This window comes from Cheilinus undulatus, linkage group 8, assembly GCF_018320785.1.
Source record: "Cheilinus undulatus linkage group 8, ASM1832078v1, whole genome shotgun sequence".
NCBI lineage: Eukaryota > Metazoa > Chordata > Actinopteri > Labriformes > Labridae > Cheilinus > Cheilinus undulatus.
In genome coordinates, this window is record NC_054872.1 from 46,036,049 (window position 1) to 46,052,852 (window position 16,804).

Consider the following 16,804-nt stretch of genomic DNA (forward strand, 5'->3'; position numbering starts at 1 on the left):
TCTTCCACAATGCAAACCTGGAACTTTTTGGTGGTCAACTGACAGGGATTTTACTTACTTACTGCAATGCCCTCTAAGATGTCACTTCTCAACACTGAATCTATGTTTGCTTCTTAAGTTGCTTGTCCAACCACACAGCAAAAACTGGAGTGTTGTATTCTCAGTGTTTAACATTTCAGAGTTGATTTTAACCCCCATTATAATGCCACGCTGAGCTAAATGGCTTTCAGAGTTGAAGTTATTTACTCTGTCCATCCCTAATTCAAATCTGGGGGAGGGGGGGTTCCCATCATGCCCTTGGGTAGAGTGTTTGGACGTGTTTAGATGTTGCCTGTTGCACAGTGATCACTGTAGGGATTCCTTTGCTGGTGTTTCTGGTGGATTATTGTTGATTTTGATTTTATACACTTCTGCACTGTGAATGAAGTTATCCACTGAGTTAGTCACTTAGCACTGGTGGCAAAAGGTTGTCTGCAGTAAAGAGTGGTGACTTTCAGACACCTGACTTTGCCATGAGGTCTACAAAAAAGATGGCAATCTTTGAAAATGAAAAGTGCATTACAATGTGTTAGTAATTAAATTGCAAACAGTGAAGGTTAATTACACTTGGAACCTTCGAGAATTATATAAACTTAGATGAAATATTAAATTCAGTACTATGGGAGCTGAATTGACTTAATTTACATTCCAGAACATTCCTGAAAATTTCTGCAACAATTCATAGAAGTTTAAAGGCATTTTCACTCATAAAAGAGTGTAAGAAAATTACAAATAAAGTTCCTAAAAAAATTCTGTAAGTTTTCAGACATATTCTGATACATTTCCAGGTACATTCCTAGAGTTATCTGGGTTAAAAAAAAAAAAAAAAAAAAAAGACATTTTTGATTTTTTCAAAAATGTCCTGACAAAATACAATTATAGGACAATTCACGAGTATTTCAGGAATATTTCCTTGATAGTTAGTCTTGATAGTTTAAAGATACACACACACACACACACACACACACACACACACCCACACACACACACACACACACACACACACACCTATATATAACCAGAATTCTATAAAAAGTCTTTAAAGAAGTTCCCAAAAGTTGCTTGAAAATTTACTGATTATTTTCAGAAAAATTTCAAAAGTTTTTTTGCAAAAATTCCTGAAAGTTTTTAGGCATTTTCTGTTAATTTGCCACATAAATTCCAAGAGATATCTCACTCAAAAAAATAAATAAATAAATAAAATACTTGATGTTTTTTCGTGGAGGATTTTCTGAAAAAATACAGCTCTTTGAAAATTCCTGAGTATTTCAGGAAATAATCCTGGAATATTCTAAAGAGAATTAAAAAAAAACAAAAAAAAACAACACTTGATAGTTTCAAATATGTTTGCAAGAAAGTTCCCAAAGGCTTTTAAATAACTCTTGATATTTTCTAGAAAAGCTTCTGCTTAATTTCCTGACAGTGTCTGGTAAATTATCCTATCAGAATCAGAAATTATTGTGACTGATATATATATATATATATATATTGTCTCCTTAAATCTAAAATGAAAGTTTCTGTGTTGTGCTCTATCTAAAAAGTCATCCTAAAAGTTTGCAAGAAAGTTCCCAAAAGTGCAGAAACTATATACTGCATGACAAAGAAATATTTGATTTCTTTCTTCACCACCTGCTTGCTATATTATCATCCACAATAATGTTGCTCTTTGCCGCTCCCAGAGACTACAGAACAGAGTCACCAGACTAGATCTGATGGGTCAGCAGAAAGACTTGTGTAAGCTGTAATGATAACACACCACCTATACTTGAAGATTACTAAGCATGTGGATTAATTGGCAGAAAAAAGGAGGATGACTTCATGCATCACCCTCTAAAATGGTCACTGATGCCACAGCAGGTATTTAAGTTTATATTTTGCAGTTAGAAAAACACCACATGTGGAGCTGAGATGAGATATTATGACATGGTCACCTCCCCTCTCTGCCTCTAATAGTAACAGATCATCAGACCTATAATAAACGGACACGCGGGCCTGCTGATGATGTAATTGAAGACTAGTTTGACTTGTTAGAAATAACCTTGTTTTCGTGGTTTTGAATTAACGCTCGGCCCATAAATTGTCCAGCAGTGTATCATCAATTGTCAAGCTAAATAAGCAGCTAGCGAACATGTGTGTATAAATACATAAGAGTGACATGATTTATTGTCGGGCCAGAGCACTCACTTTGTTATTTTCCCTCCAAGTCCTGATTGCTGCATCCTGAAGGCTGTTTGGGTTGGGAAATGGTTGACTCGACAATTAAGGCGTTTGTGTTCACTGCTGGACCACCAGCTGGTGTTTCATTCGACAGGAGGGAGGGGAAACCTCGACCCTGGATGGGAGGTGTGTTTGAGAGAAGGGTGGGGGGACCACAACTGACGGAGCGCCATGGAGGTAGCCATCACAAAAAGACGGGCTGTTTTATTTGGGAGTTTGAAGGGGCTGGGCGTGACAGAAGTTTCTGGCTAACCAAAACTATGTCTGGGGAAAAAAGGCTTCCAAAGATAACTGCTGAAGAGACCTGCTTCTTTCTTTCTGAGGGAGGAGGAGGAAGGGGGTCTTTTGGCTCGTGGAGTGGAAAATAATAGACAAAGGTTGTTCTAAAGGGGAATGTCGATCAGTCATCCTGTCATGATGTTACACAGAGCTGCTCTTTCCCTGCTGGATAAGTACAGGACTCTGCTCGAACTCGGAGAAACCACAACAAACAAACTACATGATCGGGTGGAATAATGGTGGTAAACAACACGCAACACTCAGACTGGAATCAAAAATCTAAACCACCTTCTCATACTTTATCTGAGAGATTACATGAGCCTAAACATCACAGAGGCTGCATGAGACTTCAGTGGTACCAGCTTTAAGTCCAATCTCTTAAAAACAAAATATAACTTATACAGATTAATCAAAATAAAAATGCTAAACTTACTTGTCATGGTTAAAATACATACCATCTTGTTTTCAAACAGATCATGATAAGTCCACAGCACCAGCAGGAAATGCATGACCACATAAACTTGAATAGGCAGCGACCAGTTGGGCTCATGAGGAACTTCCTTTCCAGTGACCTGAACAGGAAAAATAAAACTTTTTAATTAACCACTGCTATTCCTTTTCCTGTCAAATGCAATATTTCTGTACAGATTCTCACACCACTTAGCAGGCTTTTATTCAAGCTGAACTTCACATTCATGCCAACATAATGAAAATATTAACATTCAGTGGGAAAATATGCAAAAATGTTCAAGTGAAAGCTTTCAAAAAATCCCCTAGGAAAGGTCCAGGGAATTCCCTACATTTTCTAAAAATTCAAAATGAAAAATTGAAACAAAAATCAAGAAAATTTCATGGTAAATTCCTGCTAATGTCAGGGACTATTCCTGAAATAATTTTCTGCAAAAGTTTTCATGCATATTCTGCTTAATTTCTAAGGTAAATCCTGGAGATTTAGGGGGAAATTACTTGGAGAATAAACATTCTGGGAAAGTTTGGAGTACTTCAGTGCATATGATGGAAATATTCCAAAGTACTCCTCCCCAAAATTATCAAGTTTGGACAAAATTCCTTGACATATATTTTCAGGAGGTTTCTTTAAAGTTTACAAGAGAGTCCCTGAAATATTTCTGGAAAAATGCACAATAATTTCTAGAAAATTCTCAAACATTTCTGCAATAATTCAAGTTAAATTTCTGAAGCTATTTGGGTTAAAAAAAAAAAGAAAAAAAAAAAGAAAAAAGAAATACCCTGACAAAATTCCCTCCTAGGAAAATTCCTGGTAATTTCAGGAAGTATTCTGGAAATTTTATTGAGGAAAATCATTAAGAAGGTCTTGATAGTTTGAAAAATAAATGCTTCCAGTATTCCTTAAAAGTTTTCAGGAATATTCTGGTAAATTTCCAGGCTCATTCCTAGAGCTATCTGGGTTAAGAATAAAAAGGCTTTCTAGAAATACTTCGGCAAAGTATCCTGAAATATTCCACAAAAAATCTTTGAAAAGAAATCTTGATAATTAAAAAAAAAAAAAAAAAAAAAAAAAAAAAAGCATTTCCAGGATTCTTGAAAGTTCACAAAAAGTCTCAGAAATTCCAAAGGTTTTCTGTAAAAAAAATCCTGTAAGTTTTCTGTCATTCTGGGAAAATTTCCAGGTAAAATGAGCTACCTGTACAAAAACTTGAAATTTAATGACTAATATTTTTTAAATTCTCTTGAACAAAATTCTACTAACTTTCAAAAATTGCTCAAAAAGTAACTTACTAAATACATTTTCCAAAAATTTCTAGGGACTTTTGTACATTTCTATAAAAATTCTAAAAAAATTATCAAAGGAAAATTTGTTGAACGATAGCCTAAAATTTCAAGGATGCATCCCAAACCTTCCTGTGAGATACCTCAAATGGTTTCTAGGACATCATCCTGTAATTATCTGAATTCTAGTCAGCAAAAGTTTCTGAAATCCCTGCTGTAAGACCTATGTTTACTCAAAATTTCTAGGAGAGTACATCTCACAAAAAGATGAAATTCATACTCAAAAACAAGAGAACCGTGTTGAAACTCTACCAAAGAGCTTTGTCTCTCTTCAGTACTTCCTAGTTTTGCATTGTTTTCTTTGCAGAGGAAAAAACTGCTGCTTTCAGTCTTCTCAAGTCTAAATTGAAGTTTCTGTGTTGTGCTCTATCTAAAAAGCCATCCAGGATTTATTGGGTGTAGTGGTTTATCCCTAACACAGAGGAACATATGAGTCCTTCTGTAAGAATTCCCTGAGTCATTTGACCTGTTTTTGTGCTTCTTATTAATAAGCAATCAGGCCTCGGGGCTTCATGCTGAAACTGCATCCTTTTTGGGAATGAAACACAAAAACTTGGCCAATCATTGATGCCTGTCTCTTTTCAGGGGGTTTCCCAGGATTCAGAGGAACTGAGCCACCACATGTGGGTTACCCCAGAATCCCATCCTCATCCCTGCAGGCTGCTCTGTATTTTCTCAAAAATATCAAACTTTGTCTCCTTTTTAACCTCCCTTTCTCCCTCCTTTCTCTCCCTAACAGTCAGATATCAAAACAACAGTTATTTCAGTGAAACTCCCACTTTTGTCGTGTTAAGAGGCAGAAGGAGCCAATTTATTGTGACGTCAAAGTTCTTCCTTTAAGTGTGAAGCATGACTGAACTAACTAACACCATTAGCATGATTTCAAAGGAGCATTCAGCTGGAGCCTGTTTCTTTCTGCACACATACACATGAACTTTTACACTTTAAGTGCATGTGGTTTGAATCCCGCAGACTGCTCTTAAAGTTGTTGAAAATGAACTTATTGTGTTCCCTCTACAAAGCTTTTATTTGATGTGGCAGTTCCTTGTAAAAGTTGCAGAATAAGTGAATCCTTCAATCAGGAATGCTCTGAGTCATTTAGGTCTGTGTTTGGCGTGTCAAAACGAAGGATAATGAAGCTTGAGGGCATTTCTGTGAGAAAATGTGTAATTTCTTTTCTTTTTTACTCACCACAGGATTGTCGTCATGGTCGCCTAGTCGGCCTTTACCAGGTTTCCAACTGGGACCATTGAAGAAAGTCATCACTTTGTCTGAGATTGTCTTGTAAGTTTGTGACCGTTCCCATAAATGGAAGTAGTAGTGTAGCTAAAGAGGGAGAAATCAAACGTCAACGTACAATCAGAGTTCACGTTTTATTGATTTGAGAGTATGAAGCCACAGCTGTGCTAATTAATCCTGAGTAGAAATGATTCTGCATTCACTGGGCTCCTGCTGCTTCCAGCCAGAAGTGAAGGCAGCAAAAATAATCACAACACCCCCCTCCTGCTGTTTGATTTGTCAGCCTCCTTAACCTCAGCCGGGCACGTTGTTTGGAGTAAAGTAATAATGTTTTGGTTACAAAATGACCGCTTAGCCAGCGAGGGAAACATGAGCTCACGCTTCATCAGCTGAACGTGTTTATACTGGAAGACAGATGGTAGACGCACCATCAATGGAAGCTAAGACTCACCTGAACGTAGAGGATTTCAAAGGTGTTGATGGGGAAGACCAGGCCGAAAATCACTTTTTCTTGCTCCTCAGCAAAGGTGCCTAAGAAGGAGATGGACAGGTTTTAAAAAAATTGTTATGATTCACTTTCAATCTAAAATGAAACTTATTATGGTCATTTTTGACAGCTGTATGCAAGGGTGCAGCAAGGGATTTTGGGCGTCATTAAAAAACAAAAATATCTACTAGAAAAAATCAATTGATATCAAACTATTTGCAGATCATTTCAGTTAAGGCCCCTGAGATTTCATCCAGCATCATTCAGAGTTTGATGTGACTTTAGTGTGGCCAGCCTAGCTGTTGATGCTAATTAAAAGTCACTTCCTCCACAAATACCTGGTTTCTTTCCTTACCAAACAGTCGGTCCCAAATGATCAGGATTCCTCCATAGTTCTTGTCAATGCAATACAGGTTCCTCCCTGTTTGAAAAAAACAATTACAATTTTGTTAAATTACAGAAGACAGTATTCGATTCTTCCTTTTTCTTCATAAAATGGGACATTTCTCACCATGATGAACTCTGTGATGTTTTGGGGTGTTGAAGATCCACTCCAGAGGTCCGAGATCTTTGATTAGCTTTAAAAAAGAAAAGTTGGTCAAATGATACTGGTTTTGTGACTGTGACATACTGCTGTCACTGCTGAAGAAAATAAGACAGGAAAAAACTCTGCAATACTGCATGAATATTCACTCCCTTTAAAGTGACTGACCTAATTCAACAGAGGTCCAGCCAACTGGTGCAAGTAGTCTCACAGTTAGTGAAATGAGGATCACCTGAGTGCAGTGAATGTGACTTAGTGTTTGTAGTATAAAGACACCTGTGTCAGTATTCCTGGCTACCATTACACCATGAAGACAAAAGAACACCCCAAGCAACTCAGAAAAAATGTGACTGAAAAGTAAGAGTCAGGGGATGGGTGCAAAAAATCCAAGGCACTGAAAATCCCCTGAAGTTCAGGTAAATCCATCATGAAAAAATGGAAGGAATAGGGCACATGTGTAAATCTGTCTAGATCAGACCATCCTCACAAACTGAGTGACTGTGCAAGACGGAGACTAGTGAGAGAAGCCACCAAGACACCTATGACTACTCTGAAAGAGTTGCAAGCTTCAGCAGCTGAGATGGGACAGAATCTGAAGACAACAAAGAGAAAGCCACTGTTGAAGAAAATTCTAATTGAATCCAGACTAGAGTTCACCAAAAGGCACATGGGAGACTCCTGGAAGAAAGTTTCTTTTGTCTGAAGAGACCAAAATGGTGCTTTTTGGCCATCAGACAAGACACCAAACACTGCACATCACTGACAAACACACCATCTACACTGTGAAGCACGGTGTTGGCAGCCCCATGCTGTTGGGAAGCTTCTTGGCTACAAGCCCTGGAAGGCTTGTAAAGGTACAGGGTAAAATAAATTCAGTAAAATATAGGAAAATCCTGGAAGACAATCTCATTCCGTCTGCAAGAGAATTACGTCTTGGGATATTTTTTTCATTAAGACAATGACCCAAAGCATACCATAAAGCTACACAGAAATGGTTTAAAGAGAACAAGGGGAATGTTCTGGAGTGGCCGAGTCAAACCCCAGACCTCAATTCAACCAAGAATTTGTGCCTGGACTTGAAAAGGGCACCAATCTCTTCACTGATTGCCATTGTTGACAGGCTTGTGGTCACCTCAGTTAAAACACGTCCATAGTTGCGGCCTAATTTTCCTTAAATAACACTGATTGGTCCGGTTATTTTCCGACCAGGGAAAAGCAACTCTGACCAACTCATCTTCTCTGCAAGGTTAAGAGAAACAGGGAATTATAGCAACCATTTCATACAGCTATATTTATCTTACTAATACAGAGGAATACAGCCATATGGCATTATTACAGTAACTGAATTTACATCCCTAGTATTGAATCAGTGTTAGATCTAGTGAGTAATTAAACATTCATTACAAATGCATATCAGTACATTTTGTGCAAAAATGAGAAAAAAGCATATTTTCTGGATCTGATATCAAACAGATCTCTAAGAGAGTCAGATTTATTACAGAGGCTACACAGCATACTTCACACAGTTCATGTTTCTTTTGCGACAGCCACTTTTTGCTTTATTTTTAATGTTTTGCATTAATGCGACCAACCTGTCAGTCTGGAGAAATGTGCACGGCTGCTCAGAATTTCAGTGAGTCATTATTTCAATGTAATGGCTGCGTCTGGCAGCCGAGCGTGAGAGTTTCATCAGGAATGGAAAGGGTCTCCACCACTTCACTGTGAGGCACCGAGGCTGCAGCGGTGCAGCAACAGAGTGCCAATAAATTATATGACATAAAAAAAAAGGCCATAAAAGAGGCATAAATTACATCCCCTCAGAAAATTGTGACTATTACGACTGTTTTCACTAATAGTGCACTAAAAGATGGAAGGCGTTTTAAATCCATTCATTCCCTCTGAAGATTGTAAAAGTGATACTCCCAGTCGCTTTAAAGGCTGAGAGTGGTCATGCTTCTGTTTGGAATATTTCATAAAAACTCATTATTTTTTATTGAACACAGGTTCCACTGCAGCGCTGTGTCTACAAAGGCTGAGCTTAGCAGACAGATTAGTATTGGCAGAGGAAGAATGGTAACTTTACAAGCTTTTTGTTCAGGCAGATTAAGTTCTCTCAACAATGTACAACAAAAGTCAACATCAGAGTGACTGCAGAGTCTTTAACCTGGGTTTAAATGTTTACCTCTGTGTGGATCCAGAACTGGTACAGGAGGTTTAACTGGATGTGAACAAGGAAGATGGAGGGGGGAGCAATCAGAGCCAGAGGCACGTAGAAAATCTGTTAAGGAGACAAGAGAATCAAACTCAAGGTAAACACTGATGGAGACCCAATGGAGACTTTGATTTAAGACTTACAACTGGTATCTGTGTAATGTAAGAGGTTTGATGATCAACAGACCAGAGATTTCTAGTTACATGTTTCACCTGCCTTAATCTGGTGAATGTTATGGGACTGTTCTCAGATTTGATAATGTTTTCAGACAAATATGAAGCTAGTAAACCCAATGCAGCACTTATAGCCTGAGCAAAATTGCAATGCCCGTCCTAGCTGGACCTTTAAAACACAAATAATTTAACATATACACAGAAATTGTGCCAAACAAGCTAAAGGACAAAAGGAAAAACAAGACAGAATACATCATTTCACACAATAACACAAAGAGTGCTAGATGTAGTGTACTCCTGAAGAGTGCATTTCATTTAGCAGTCGTTCAGGTGCAAATATCCTCCTACCATCTGTCAGATTTTATACATAATACACATTATTAGTTGATAAATATTTGAGGATTTGTTCAGTTTTTACAATTGGAGAAGAAGTATTCCAGGATTTTGTGATGTGGGAATATGTTGGATGGGGATAACTGGGATATGTGTTGAGCTAAATTTCTAAATGTTTAGGATGGACCAGACAGCAGATTGGGATTTATAATATCTCAGCCACCACAATACGTCCATCCATCCATGTTCTTTACCGCTTGTCCCATTAGGGTTAGGGGCAGGGTAAACCCTGGACTGGTCACCAGTCAATCGCAGTGCTAACATATGGAGACAAATGACCAGGCATGCTCATGTCCAATTTAGAGTCACCAGTAAAGCTAACTTGCATGTTTTGTTCAGTGGGAGGAAGCTGGCTCTATTTTTCTCTTTGCCTGCCATACACTGCGAACTGAGGCAATTACTGACCCAATTTTAAAACAATCCAACTCAACATCCTTGCCATGAGGCTTTTAGAGCATTTTAACCTGAGTTTTAATCTTGTTGGGTGGATAATTGATTTTTTAACAAACAGATGACAAAAAGTCAAAGTAAGCTACAAGCTCTCTACAGGGGTGTGTTATCTCACCACTGCTGTATATTTTGTGCACAAACATGTGCAAAAGTGAACATGAGACAGGTTTATTGTCAAATTTGCAGATGATTCCGTTATTGTGAGTTTGTTGCACAATGATGAGTACAGCCACGGTCCCATCGTGGATGAGTTTGTCACCAGACAAAAAGACAAAGGAAATGATCCTAGACTTTAGAGCTCATGCTCTAAACCAGGCAGCTTAATGTGCGGAGAGCTGTAAATATCTCGGAATGATTATTGACTCTAAACTGACCTTTGAGAAGAATAGTAAGGCTGTCTGCAAAAAAGCACACTGGTGACTATTTTGTCCGAGTAAACTTGCTCTTTTTCATGTTGATAAAACTTTGATATTATTCTATTGAGCTTTCACTGAATCTGTCCTGTCTTTTCCCCTTGTTTATGGTTTGGTAACTTGTCCTTCAAAAACAAAAATGCTCTTAACCAAATCGTGAAGTGGGCAAGCAAGCTTATAGGTGAGCAACAACTCAGCCTATCAGATCTTTATTCCTAACAGGCCAGTTCCTTGCTCCAAGACTGTTCTCCTCCTTTAAATTCAGAGTTTCAACTTCTTTGCTCCGGTCGATGCTTTATTGATCCTTAAGGAAGAACTAAACACTACAGGAACACTTTTGTACCTGCATCTATTGCACTTCTAAACAAAACTTTCACATGATGATGCACTTCAACTTCAATAGAATATGTATTATTTTAGGGAGCCTTCAAAAGCACTTTGGCATTTTTGACTTTGGTATTATTTTATAATGGATGTCATCTAGAGCACTTTATCATGCCTTGGTTTAATCATTAATGTTTGTTTTAGCATTTTAATGTCAGCTTTTAATGTTTTTTTGGAAATTGAGTCCTGAATTTTGAATTCCTGTTGTTGCTTTTGTCTCTTGGATGCTGTACCCCGTACCCTTTTGGGTACTAATAAAGAACATTAAACCTTGAATTTTTTGAGTCACATTTTTTGAAGATGGGCTAAATGTAAGCTGAACTGACTAATCGCTAAGCTCTACGCTCCAACTCAATCACTTTTCTCACAGTGCCACTCACCAACCATTTTCTACACCACTTATCCCGTTCAGGGTCCTTGGATGAGGATTAACTATTTTATCAACAGTATTTGACCTTTAAGGCAAAGATGGTTAGGACTAAGTTTCCTTTTGTATAACTTGACAGGAAATATCCTTTTTTATTACACCATCAATAAATGGGATATCTTTGAGGAAAAGGAAACTCAGACTACATTTAATCAGAAAGAGGATGTATAATAACTTACCCAGGAAGTGAACTGCTGTGTGAGTGACTGTCTGAGGGCCGTGGTGAGGTTGTAGTACTCTGAACTGTGGTGAACCTGGTGAGCAGCCCAGATAAAGGACACCTCTGTGGAGACAAACATATAGACTCAACTTAAACTGACGCCAAAGGGTCCATATCTCATATGAGGTTATCAGTTTATCCACCTGCTCATTAATGTGTTACAGAGCTAACGGCAGCCATGTAACGTTCATGAGATTCACACTGGAGCCTTGAACCCTCGCACACATTCAGCTGTCTTTACAAGTGATTTATCTGAAGAATCAACCCCAGTCCTTCCCCTGATAAGAAACCAGATACTTTCAACTCCAGAAGGAGACATTTCAGCCCCGCTTCTGGCCGGCTGTGATGAAAAGTTGAGCCTTGAATGTAGCCGTCCATTTAGTTTGGAGTAGGTGGGGGGGTCAGGTTATTATGAGTGTGGGGGTACTGGACTGCAGCTGGTTAGCGTCCAGCCTGATGTCCCAGTGCTCCAGTTTACATTCCTCTGCTGTGTTGTGATACTTGCTACATTAATATCTGTGTTACACTTCATTTTTACATCCAAAGGGAACATGCTTGTTAAGTTTCACAGGATCTCCACGCCGCTTTCCGGACCACCCCGTCTGGTCTGTGCTTTTTGGCACCTCCAGTCCACTTTGGCTTCAGCAGCTGAACGAGAGAGAACAGTAACCTTCAAATATTACTGAACCACAAAGCCCATATAGACTATGTATAGCTTAATGTATTTGTTTTAATGAAAAGTAGCTCGGGTTATGAATAGAGGATTGAGTTTTATGAGGCAGCCTTGATGTGTGATTAGATGTGTGATTAAAGGTTCAATTATCAAACAGTCGAACTGGAGTGAAAACGGTGAAAAGGATGAGTGAACTTGGTCACTCTTTAGTGGTTTAGAAGCTAAAATGGCAGAGTTAAAATCAAACATGACAGGAATGGAAGCTTTTACCCTGCACACATGCATATATCCTTATTTTTAGCTTGGGGATGCACCGTTATATCTCTTTGAAAACATGCTGGTTTGCCTGCTGACAAACAATTTAAGATGTGAAAATTTATATTCCAATACATAGATATATATTTCTTCAATATTAGTAGTGTAAAACAATGGTTCTCAACTTAGGGGTCAGGACCCCTTTGGGGGTCCTGGGACAATTAAAGGGAGTCTCCAGATGCTTTAAAAAACCTAATATTTTCTAAATTATACATTTGCCACTTTACATTGATTTTGCTGAATTTTAACCCATTTTATCACCTTTCCAACCAATTTTAACACATTTTTACCACTCAAACTCCATTTCTGTCAATTTTAAACACTTTCCACCACTTTTTTCTGCCTGTTTTTGCCACCTCTGAATATTCTTGACACTTTCCACCTATTGTTGCCTCTGTTGGCCCATTATTTAACAATCTTTATGCCACTTTTGCCAGTTTACACCCATTTCAGCCAATTTTTATGCTGGTTATGCCATTTTAACTCATTTTTGCCACTCATTGCGTACTTTTTGCCATTTCTATCTTATTTTTTTTTACCACTTAAACCTTTTTATGCTTCTTTCAAAATCATTTTTAAGAAGGCTATTTACCATGGCACAAAAGAATAAAAAACATTTATTTCTTTGATAAAAGTTGTTATTACTCAAGTTGATATAAAATATGGATATCACCGCTTAACTTTTCAATGGACCATGATTTTTGCTGAACTCTGTGGTCCCCCAGCTTGTCGGGGCCCCAGAAAGCTCTCCCCTTTATCCCCCCTTATGGGCGACCATGTCTGCACATGACTATTCTTGAATGTGCATGGCTGTGTTCAACTACCTCAGGTACAGTGGTGGTCCCTGGTCTCTCGCACCTTTGTTTTGGGGGTCCCGGGCTGAAAAGATTGAGAACCCCTGGTGTCAAATATAACTGGTGCCTAGTTATCAGAGCTAAAAACAAAGAGAAACAGCTCAGTCCAACAAGGTAAAAAGAAGAATATGATAATAAATGAGGGAAATCTACTCTGTGACTCTAAATTGCTCGTAGGTGTGAGTGTGGCTCGTTGTGTATTCTTCATCACAGCAGATGAGAAGCTGCAATCCTCTTAATGTAGTCAAGCCCAGCCATGTTTGTTGACTGAAATGCCAATTAAACAAACTGAGAGAGCAAACTCTTTTTATTTGCACGATTATGAATGCGCAATTTGGCAATTGTTGGCATTTGGCGTGAGAACACGGTAACAACTTATAGTGCAACTTAACCCCACCTGCAGCCTCGTTCTCTTCAAACAATGCTGATTAGCCAGACCTGTCTTTGGGTCTGGCACAGAATGGAGCTTTGCAAGATGGATTTGCCTAATTATTTGGATTCTGGCGTAATCCTCTGCTTTGCAAGGTTAGACGACCACATCTATGAACATAGTCGACTAAAAGTCCCCAGCTAACTCTGTCACTGATTAAACTGATGCACTGGGAAAGTTACACATGTGCATGGAGGAAAATGTTAGACAAAGTGCTGATGTTATGTTCTGACCACCAGTCATCAGCTTGAGCTGACCTGAGGTTACTATTGATTACTGATAACATTATGATAGTCCTGATCTCAGAATAAGATTAAGTATCATGTTTTTAGTTTACATCCTACACAAGATGTAGTTATATAGGCGCTGTGCTATCTCATGTGCCCTCAAGTGGTTTCCTTGGCGGGACAGCTGACGGTGCAGACAAGGTGTCTAGATCGCCTGAATGGTCTAAGACCAACAATGATGGCTGGATCCTTCAAAAAATGCTACCTCTGATTTGAAACCCAGCTGTTGCATCTATGTTGGGCTAAACATTTTTGGGTGTTGTGTCATTATTAACATACAGAGAAGAAGTTAATTGCTCTTCAAATCACATAAGTAGTGATATTTCCAAGGTGTCAGACCATTCTTCAAACCTGACTTTGCAAATGCCCTAAACTGCAGGTTTGACATTTTTTTAGGTTAAAAGTATTCAAACAAGTATATTCAAGGTTCACCCAGTGTCCTGGGATACCTAGTTGCTTATCTAAATTTGGGTTAAATAAAAAACAACACATCTCTAAGTCCCTCTTCCTATCTGTCTAATAACAGTCTTAGTCCTAAGCCCCAGTGGGTCAAGTGTCTGCAGCACCTGAATAAACTCACAGCTGAGACCTGAAGGTGGGTAAAGCGAAAGGAAAAAAGTTCTGAAGCTGTTTCCAGTCGGTGAAGCTGACGGGGAATCCCTCACCGAAGGAAACCCTGAGGAAAAATCTAACACTTCTAAGTTATAACTGCCACACCTTGGTTATTTAACAGGGATATTACTGTTTCAACAGGTGTGCATGATAAACTGTCACAGGGAATGCTTTTGGAAGTGTCAGATATGGTGTTAAATGGCGTTGTGTAAATTAAAGGTGAAACAGAGCAGGTTTTATTAACTGTATTTGCCTTCCAAACACAGATGACAGCCATGAGTGAGTGCAGAGAGAAGAGAAAAAAAGGAAAAGATGACTGACTGCATCAACGGCGAAGAAAAGTTATGGCATTCCTTCCGTTCTGAACCATGGGGGATTCAGAGATGTACTATCCCGCTAAGAGACATATTCAGAGGATAATCCAGCCTTTGTTTAATTCCAGCAGCACTCACTCTTTCTCCTTTTTTTCTCCTCGCTGGAATCAGACTTGGCAGGATCCAGGACTAAGGTCGGCTAAGATTGATGCTCAGTGTCACTGATAGGAAGTAGGAACGGCTAGGCTTCACTGCAAGCCCATGTCCTCATCTCTGGACTCAGCGGGATGCTGCATAGTTTGGCAGGGCCTATTCAGGAGGGAAGCCCCGTTAATGGTGAGAACCAATGCCACAGAGCCCACGTTCCCAGCAAGAGCACAGAAAAGCTCAGGGCGGCGCTCCCATCTGGCTTCCAGTGAGCTTCAAATCACGCTTCCACAGGAATATCAAGGATGAGTGAGCACTAATCAGGTGATTGAGAGTTATTACACCTTTATGAGACTTTTCTCACAATAAAAACGACAATAGCAGAAGTTTGCCTTAATGCCTAAAACTCTAAATGAATGTCAACACAATATGGACCTCAAGTGGGAAAAGAGCAGAGCTGTAAAGTTACTGTAAAACTTTCTAAGGAGCATGAAACTTTGGCTTTGGGTATTTCAAGTTTATTTTTCTCCTCTTGTTTAAATGTTTGTGTCTGAGCTCTACAAATTTCAACCCTTGAGGGAGCAGATCAGAAAACTGGGATTTGTGCTGAGCTAGTTTTCTAAAAGCTTGGGATGATTGTGCATCTTTAAGCTGTCTCTGACCCAACTTTTTGAGTCACATGACTGATATTAAACTTGTTGCAAATTCAAGCTCAACTGACCTATTGCTAAGCCCCGCCCTTCAACAACACAAACCAATCAGACTTCTCTCAGCTCCACAACTCGGACATGCGCCTTAGACTTCTGTACAAAATCTTTAAAAATGTTGATTTTTCCAGTGGATTAATTAGACTTTGTATGACAGATAGAGAGATAAGTCTATATTTAGATTAGAGAGACCTTTCCCCTGTTTTCATATGACAGAGATTATTGAGGTGCTCCATGTTGAAGGCCAATTGTTTTTCCCCAGAATCCACTTGAATAATTTACTGAAAAATCTTTACATGTTATGTAAAACTCATTTGTATAACTGTCAGTGCTCGACATGACTGCTCAAACATGTTGAGTGGCTAATGGAACGTCTAAAAATGGGAAAAAACAGACTATGACTGCTTAAATGAGGACTATTTGGACTCGACAGAGATCCATACCATCTCCTAAAGACACAGTGGACATTGGACAGCGAACATAGATGTGTGGCCATAGATCGAGCTATCTGGCATTTACATGGACCTGATTTTAGGTAAGCTTCACAAAGCAGAGCCTGAAGACACATATCAGCCCGGTACATCAGTGATGGATGTGAAACTGAATTAACATCTAAAAGTTTCATCAATACGAGGCTTTAGACAAGTTGTTTCTCTGTATATCAGGGATTCATTTGCTTCTTTTATTTTAGCTAATCTGTACAAATCGCCCGCTGGTTGGTAAATCTGTTTGCAGATACTTGGGGTGCAAAATCCAAGATATCTTAGCACCCAGTGTATACCACTGTCCCAGATGAAAGATGACCAATCGTGGCGATATCTTTGGTCATGGCACTAAAACGATGGTCCAACGTGAGACAGGTTGACAGACGGCCGTTGTGTTGGCCTCGCGACCAAAAAACAACCTGGGATAAAATTCTGACAGTGTCAGGAATCTAGGATGACTATCTCACAATGTGACTAAAGCTAGGACCTATCCAACCAATAGGAATGCAGGAAGAAATGACTTAACGATAAACACGGCACTGGTGATAACAAACAATCAAGTTGGTGTTAGAATGGAGATGACGCCAAAACACAGAAGTTTATGGGATTCCAACAAGGAGGAAAATCTTGAACTCAGATGTTTTTCTAAGCATATAAAAGCTACAATAACAACAGCTTTGTTGTTGCTTTGCTT

At 38.9% G+C, this 16,804-nt stretch overlaps 1 protein-coding gene across 1 annotated transcript in view; it reads right to left on the reverse strand.

The window, feature by feature from the left end:
* The window catches only part of agmo (alkylglycerol monooxygenase), an 82,322-nt gene that overhangs the window by 34,706 nt on the left and 30,812 nt on the right, over positions 1-16,804 (reverse strand). Inside the window, exons 4-10 of the mRNA XM_041792770.1 lie at positions 11,246-11,349; positions 8,797-8,892; positions 6,582-6,648; positions 6,426-6,491; positions 6,035-6,114; positions 5,536-5,670; positions 2,991-3,107 (exon numbers count right to left, since the gene is read on the reverse strand). Of these exons, the coding sequence (XP_041648704.1) occupies positions 2,991-3,107; positions 5,536-5,670; positions 6,035-6,114; positions 6,426-6,491; positions 6,582-6,648; positions 8,797-8,892; positions 11,246-11,349 (665 nt within the window). The remainder of the gene's footprint in view (positions 1-2,990; positions 3,108-5,535; positions 5,671-6,034; positions 6,115-6,425; positions 6,492-6,581; positions 6,649-8,796; positions 8,893-11,245; positions 11,350-16,804) is intronic.